At 41.8% G+C, this 8,305-nt stretch overlaps 1 protein-coding gene across 1 annotated transcript in view; it reads left to right on the forward strand.

Moving 5' to 3' along the window:
- Window positions 1-2,815, forward strand: part of klhdc4 (kelch domain containing 4) — a 29,686-nt gene extending 26,871 nt beyond the window's left edge. Inside the window, exon 12 of the mRNA XM_039809147.1 lies at window positions 2,462-2,815. Within this exon, the coding sequence (XP_039665081.1) occupies window positions 2,462-2,634 (173 nt within the window). The 3' untranslated portion in view covers window positions 2,635-2,815. The remainder of the gene's footprint in view (window positions 1-2,461) is intronic.
- Window positions 2,816-8,305: the final 5,490 nt, after the last annotated feature.

An 8,305-nucleotide genomic window follows, 5' to 3' on the forward strand; every position in this document is an offset into this window, starting at 1 on the left:
TATATCTGAGTCGTCAAACATGTAGCCTAGGCATCATTTATTTTTTGTTTGGGAAGTAACCTCCGTAAATGTGCATATGACAATAATTCACCTTAGTGATACATTATTCATTTAATTTATTAATAAACCTCTGGACTGTAATATTTCAGATGTTTGAGCAAGATTTCTGCTCATGTCCAAAACTTTGTGCACATTGAAAATATAACTCATCCCATCTGTGTTCTCTGAGATTTGGAGGAGTTGTGATATTTTGTGAAAAAAATAAAGTTTATAATTACGAGCTATTACGAGAATAAAGTCACTATATTTCAGAAAATAATCTACCTGAACCGTAGTCTGCTGTGCATTACATGATTGCTCTGCTGATACGGTAGATCTCAGACCGTCTGACAGACACAGAGCCCCGTTTGAGACGTTTAGGGAAGTGGCTGTACGCTGCTCTACATCGGAGGTGGAAACCCGAAATGTATGGAAGAAATGCACGGAGCTCAAACGCAACATCTGCCGCAGCACGCCGACAGCAGAGCGCATCCATAAACCGGAGCTGCACAGCTTTTACAGCGAGAGTGGAAACTAAACGATGTCCTGTTTCATATTTGTCAGTCAACTTTTCAAAATGCATTCGGGGCTACACTCAAAACATTCGGGGCTGAAACCCCGGCAAAATGTTTGATGCTGAAGGAGACGGAGCTGAGCTCCGGCAGGGTGTGTTGTGGACCTGAGGAGGCGGAGCTGCGCTCCGGTGCGCTCCGGCCCAATTTAACCTCTGATCATTACAAAATGGAAGAAGCTAAACATGACTGTCAATCTCCCTCGGACTGGGGCTCCATGCAAGATCTCACCTCGTGGGGTCTCAATGATCCTAAGAAAGGTGAGAAATCAGCCCAGGACTACACGGGAGGAGCTGGTCAATGACCTGAAAAGAGCTGGGACCACCGTTTCCAAGGTTACTGTTGGTAATACACTAAGACGTCATGGTTTGAAATCATGCATGGCACGGAAGGTTCCCCTGCTTAAACCAGCACATGTCAAGGCCCGTCTTAAGTTTGCCAATCACCATTTGGATGATCCAGAGGAGTCATGGGAGAAAGTCATGTGGTCAGATGAGACCAAAATAGAACTTTTTGGTCATAATTCCAGTAACCGTGTTTGGAGGAAGAAGAATGATGAGTACCATCCCTACTGTGAAGCATGGGGGTGGTAGCATCATGCTTTGGGGGTGTTTTTCTGCACATGGGACAGGGCGACTGCACTGTATTAAGGAAAGGATGACAGGGGCCATGTATTGCGAGATTTTGGGGAACAACCTCCTTCCCTCAGTTAGAGCATTGAAGATGGGTCGAGGCTGGGTCTTCCAACATGACAATGACCCGAAGCACACAGCCAGGATAACCAAGGAGTGGCTCTGTAAGAAGCATATCAAGGTTCTGGCGTGGCCTAGCCAGTCTCCAGACCTAAACCCAATAGAGAATCTTTGGAGGGAGCTCAAACTCCGTGTTTCTCAGCGACAGCCCAGAAACCTGACTGATTTAGAGAAGATCTGTGTGGAGGAGTGGGCCAAAATCCCTCCTGCAGTGTGTGCAAACCTGGTGAAAAACTACAGGAAAGGTTTGACCTCTGTAATTGCAAACAAAGGCTACTGTACCAAATATTAACATTGATTTTCTCAGGTGTTCAAATACTTATTTGCAGCTGTATCATACAAATAAATAGTTAAAAAATCATACATTGTGATTTCTGGATTTTTTTTTTTTGATTATGTCTCTCACAGTAGACATGCACCTACGATGACAATTTCAGACCTCTCCATGATTTCTAAGTGGGAGAACTTGCAAAATAGCAGGGTGTTCAAATACTTATTTTCCTCACTGTATAGTGTTTTGACCTCGACAACCCAACTGCATTTTACCGCAAACTTGCGACTAGTTAACTTTTTAAATTAATAACGCGATGTGCGGCGGCCAGTGTTGATAGTGTGGCGCACCTCCCACACATTAGTCTATGTGTGGGAAATGCTGAACTTCATACTCACCGGCACCTCTCTTCTCTTTTTTTTTTTTGTTCTTTCACACTCACTAATGTGTGGGCTGCAGCTGCTGCTGTGTGTGTTTAGGCTGCTTGCTAGTAGCTTGGTCATGATATTGTTTGTAAACTTCTGGATGGCGGTTCTTCATATGAGTGATCAAATTGGTGGTGTTGAAGGATTTGACACGGTGTCCTCCTTGCATTACTTCGACCGTGCAAGTATTGCGTACTGCACCACACCCCACCACCAATTTGATCACTAATGAAAAACGTTATAGTCTCCATTTCAGCATGTAAATCCTATGCTGCGTCTGAAACTCTGCAACATAAGGACCATCCCTATCCCCTTATGGGCCAACCCTAACCTTAGCCACTACTGGTTACTTGAATGTATCAAGTAATGGGTTAACCTCTCTACCTGTGTGTGTGTTTACAGATGAAGTGGAGCACCCCGCAGTGCAGGAGGGAGAGACGGTGATGGATTACCAGAGCCGTACAGAGCAGCACTGGATAGGACTGGCACGTGCCAACATGGGCCCCGACGCCAAGGAGAAAAAGGTGGCCAAGGTTGCCCTCGCCATGGCTAAAGTCTTCTTTGAAGACCAATAGTGGGATACGCCAAACTGTTTGACTGTGTGTGTGTGTGTGTGTGTGTGTAAAATAGTTTTTTGTAATTACCTTTTTATAAACATGTCATTTGAACTGTACTGCAAATAATTCAGTATTGCAAATTGAATTTCATTCAAGTTTAAAACAGAAAATAAAAACACTTTTTCTCCCACTGATAAAATTTTGATATATGGACTATTTACATCACCATCGTATTAGATGGTAGATAATGGTTTGTTGAGCATTCAAGTTTTCATTAATTTCAATAAAATAACTTATCTGTAAACACACTAAATAATATTCAACATTAACATTTTCTTTAACTGTATTGCTGCTGTTAATTTTGAGACCAGTGTGGCGTACCAAAGTAAAGTAGACATTAGTCTTTAAATACTTGGAGCCACATCTTAGTGCTGGTGAGCAATGAAATTAAATTGCTTTTGGTTTTGTGAGGACAGACAAGTTAGAGGTTGTAGATACGGCTAAGTGGTACAGCTTCTCTACGAAATCTTTTGTTTACACTAATATAAATTCTAAAATCTGTCAAATGTTTCTGTAGTTTCCACTTTTACAGTTTACAATCCAATCAGTGATGATGGGTGTTTTACTTTCAAGCTTCTCAGATTTCTTCAGAAGTACAGAAAGCTTTGTAGCAAACCAACAGTTCCAAGAACTACAACTTGTCTACATCTGGGCTACATCCACACTAAAACGTTTCGTCTTAAAACACATATCTTTTGCGACATTTAAACCTTGCGTCCATACTACTCCGGCGTTTCCCAGCCCCTACAACTGAGACATTTGGAAACACTGCTTTCGCTGTTTTAGTTTAAAAACTCTGGGGTTGCATCTTAGTCTGGACGGGCAGAAATGGAGATCTTTGGAAACAATAATGTTGACACCAACGTTTCCTCCCTGATTGGGTCTAATCAGTCACGATGTGTCCTTCCCTGATTCGTCAAGCCCCTATCACGTGACCCTTTTCCGGAAGAAAACAAACATCAGCCTTGATGACTGGTGGTTAAATAAACGTGTATAACGAATTACAGCGGTTTCTGACCTTAGTGTTGATGCTAGCAGCTGTTGTGCATTTATATTCTGCATTTTACAGTATAATGCTACTACTGCCTACATCCTCAGAAAGCAAGCTATCATTACAGCGATTTGTGAAGATTCCTGTGTCCAGTGGCATTATCAGCCTTGTTGGCATGCTCATGAGATATGGAAATGCTGGCCAATCAGAGCAGACTGGGCTTAAAGAGACAGGCGCTAAAACAGAGCGTCTCAGACAGAGGGTCAATACAGGTGCAGCAGCCATGGGCAGTATAAGAAAAATGTTTTATCATTCAGTGTTTTTTGGAACATTAAAGCATGTAAACATGTTGTAGTAGTAACACAAAATACAAGTATAAACCTGAAAACGGTATAGAAATGGGTCTCCTTTAAACAAATTATCTTTTGTTTATGTTCCCATTCATCCAAAAGTTGTTTGTTGGGTCTTCCTGCTGCAAGAGGACACTGTTTCACATCTTACAATAAATGTGATCATATTGTAGTGAGGACAAAGCTGGAAAGAAAATGCAACTGAACGCAGATTATGCATCAGACTAATGAAAGTCAACTTTCTTAAAAAAGTAAAAGAAAGAAGAAAAAAAACTCAAATGTGTCTCAATGTGTTTTTTTTAAATCCAAATTTCAACACTGATAAATTCCCAAATAAGTTTGAAAAAATCCAATATGTACCATAACTTTGCATATTTCTCGATAGGGTTTGCCCCCATCTGGTGGACATGTTTTGTCAGTGCAGCCAGTCACACAGGTGGAGAACAGAAGTAACAGACTACTTTAACCACTTGCAAATATTGAGGCGACACGCAAGCAAAACCAACAATATAGTGCTTTAAGTGTGTTAGAACTGAAGAAATTAACATAGAGAGGGGTTATTTTACTCCTCTACTTGAAGCCTGTTGGGTATAAAACTCCATCTGCAGACCACAACCACATGTTCAATTGGAGGTTTGAGCAGAAAGTAGAGAAAAGTACTCCAAGACGCTTAAAAGGTACAATGATCTGGTATTTCTTTTGTCCCTCTGATTTAAATTTCATGCTTTACACTGGTCATCTTTTTCTTAATTCCAGCTAAATTGCTTCTTTCCTCACCACTTCAGCTTGCTGGGCTATTCATACTGCTTCATAGATATGATGGTTTGGTGTGCCCCCTGCAGATGGCTAGTAGCAGCAGCAGCAGCAGCAACACATGTCCTCTGTCTGAGTTTTACTCCCCTACAACAAGCAAGGGGGAGAATAGGAAGAGAAAAAGAGAGGAAGGCGAGCTCAGCAGAGGAACGATGGTATTCAGGAATTATCAAATGATGCGTGAAAATGGAAGCAGTGTGGGAGAAAGGAGAAGGTAAGAGGTGTGAAAGATGGGACAACAAGACAGCAGCAGCAGCGAAGAAAAGGGAGAGAAGGAGGAGCGAGGGATGCAGGGAAGGAGGAGGGGACAAGTGCAGAACGTGTCAGGGAAGACAGTCACTGTGCGAGCACCAGCCTATCCTGACCTATTTTATCCTCCATCAGCATGTTGAACGAGGGATGAGAAGAGGCTGATGAATAATAAAGGAGAGGGAGAGATGGATGAGAATGAGACTGCCTTCCTCTAGCTCCCTTCTCCCTCCTTCCCAGCCCTTTTTCTCCCTTTTTTTCCTGCGACCCCCTTTTTTATTTTAACTCTGGGACAAAAAAAGATTTTATAAATAACTAAAGAGAAGAGATTCTTTTTCAGCACACTGCTGACGTGGTGGGGGCACGTAGCGTGCAATCGCCAGAGATGCGTCCGTCGTGTGTGTGTGTGTGTGTGTGAGAGAGAGAGAGAGAGAGAGACGAGGAACTTGTAGAATACGTGTATGGCAGGTTAAGGAAATGGGATATTTCTAGCTTTTTCCTAACAGTAGTATATTGCAAGAATAAATTATCAGACTTGGAATAATAAAGTTTAGATGTAGAAGAACTGAATCACTTTTGGCTGCCAGGATATCATAGATGAGGATGTCAAAGTGGGCAAACTAGCAACCCAGAGTTCCCTTTTGACCATTGGATGGAAACCACAGTATTTGTTATTTAGACTTTTAAGATCTTTTATTATTCTTACACAAAGCTGGTTTAGTCTTTTCATTCCTAAGGTACACAATCCAAGGCACATGTACGTAATTACTGAACACCCAGAGGAGCTCCCTTATTGATTGCTTGGAGATGTCACACCTGTACAGACAGACCAGATGGTGAACAAACACAGGGAGCTGCTGAATAAGGCTGCCTAACTGAGAAGAGAAAAACATTTTAATTTAGATTTAGCAGTGATTGTCCGACCCAACACTGGTTAGACATTTCTAAACTTTTTTTCTACCATGGAGTTTATGAGTTGCCAGATTGGTCATAATTGACACTGTCATTCTCACACATTAGTTAAACCATGAATAATTTATACCACAGACATATTACTGAACGTACACATAGGGCATGCACAAGTTACTGAAAATCTTTCATGTGTATTCTTAGATTATAATGAAATTGACAGAATTATACATTTTGTTCAATTAAATTTCATTAAAGCTGCTCTCATCAATATTTTCATTTTAACAGTAGATCAAATCACTACATATAATGTAATAGTGTTGCTTGTAGTGATGAACCCAGAGAGTTCGTCAGTGAATCTGCAGTCTTTTCGTTCTCGTTTTGGTTTTATGTCTCACAACTTTGCTTTTTTGGTTTGCTCTCATCGCTCCCATCAGCGTTCTTTCCAGATGCAACATGCAGCTTTTTCAGCAGAACTCCCTGATAAACCCACCTGACCAGCACCAAACAGCTGAGAGACAGAGTTATCAACTAGCTGGTAAACATTGTGCAGCATAAGAGCCAGATATTTCCCTCAGAAGTTGGTGGAGACAGTAGATGAATCCTCCATCATCCCCCACCCTCCCATTCTTCTTTCTTTGTAAGGACAGGTGTCAGAGCGAAGGGGTTGCCTCACAGGACGGCCCTGCTTTTGAACTAGCACCTCTCCAGTTACCAGTCCACGGTCCGTACTCAGTCTGTCTGGGGTCCTGAAGCAGCTACCCTTTTTTTTTAGTGATCAACTTTTTTATTGCCACTTTCAAACATACAAAACAAATGTGTCACAACGTGTGACAGGTAGTAGCAGATGGTGCACAGAACAGTTAAACACAAATTGAACAAGAACAAAAAACCCTCTCCCACCACCCCACCCTCTGTGGTCTCGAGGAAACAAAACAAACAAACAAACAGAAAACACACCTTGCCTAATCACTCTCCTCTAATTCTTGTGGGATTGAGGTGATTAAGTCTGATATTTGTGCTGCTGTGTTTTCCCATAGGTTGATAGTTGATGATTTTGCTTTTTTAATCCTTGCTGTAGAGAGCTCAAGCATAACTATGTCTACAAAATACGCTAACCACTGTTTTATAGAAAGCGAGTGAGGAGGGAGCCAGCGTTGAGCTATCATTTTCTTGGTTGCGCCACACATTCTCTATTGGAGAAAGGTCGGGACTGCAGGCAGGCCAGTCAAGTACCCGTATCCTCTTCCTCCGCAGCCAGGACTTTGTAATGTGTGCAGAATGTGGTTTTGCATTATCTTGTTGAAATATGCATGGACGTCCCTGGAAAAGATGTTTTCTTGAAGGCAGCATATTGTGTGCTCCAAAATCTCTATGTACTTTTCAGCATTAATGGTGCCATCACAGAAGTGCAAGTTACCTTTGCCAAGGGCACTGACACAACCCCATACCATGACAGACCCTGGCTTTTGGACTTGTTGCTGGTAACAGTCTGGATGATCCTTTTCTTCTTTGGTCCAGAGCACACGGCGTCCATTTCTCCCAAAAAATACCTGAAATACTGATTCTTCTGACCACAGTACACGTTTCCACTGTGTGATGGTCCATCCCAGATGTCTCCGAGCCCAGAGAAGTCGACGGCGCTTCTGGACACTGTTAACATAGGGCTTCCTTTTGGCACAGTACAATTTTAACTGGCACTTGTGGATGTAACTACATATTGTGGTACTTGACAAAGGTTTGCCAAAGTAGTCCTGAGCCCATGTGGTGATATCGCTTATAGATGAATGACGATTCTTGATGCAGCGCCGCCTGAGGGATGGGAGATCACGGTTGTTCAGCTTAGGCTTGCGCCCTTGTCCTTTACGCACTGAAATTCCTCCACATTCCTTGAATATTTTAATTATGTTATGCACTGTTGAAGGTGAAATAAGCAAATGTCTTCCTATCTTTCTTTGAGGAACATTGTTTTTAAACATTTCAATAATTTTCTCACGTATTTGTTGGCAAACTGGCGATCCTCGGCCCATCTTTGCTCCTAAAGGACTAGACCTTTCTTGGATGCTGCTTTTGTACCAAATCATAATTACAATCACCTGTTGACATCACCTGTTTCAAATCACATCATTATTTAACCAATTTACCTGATTACTAGCCCTAAATTGCTCCCGTCCCAACCTTTTTTGGAATGTGTTGCTGGTCTGAATGACAGGAAAGGATGTATATTTACAAATGAAATTAAGATGACCAGACAAAACATGAAATATTTTGTGTTCACATTGTCTGCAATGTAATACAAGTCAAAGTACATTTAGAA

Source organism: Perca fluviatilis, chromosome 8 (assembly GCF_010015445.1).
Source record: "Perca fluviatilis chromosome 8, GENO_Pfluv_1.0, whole genome shotgun sequence".
NCBI lineage: Eukaryota > Metazoa > Chordata > Actinopteri > Perciformes > Percidae > Perca > Perca fluviatilis.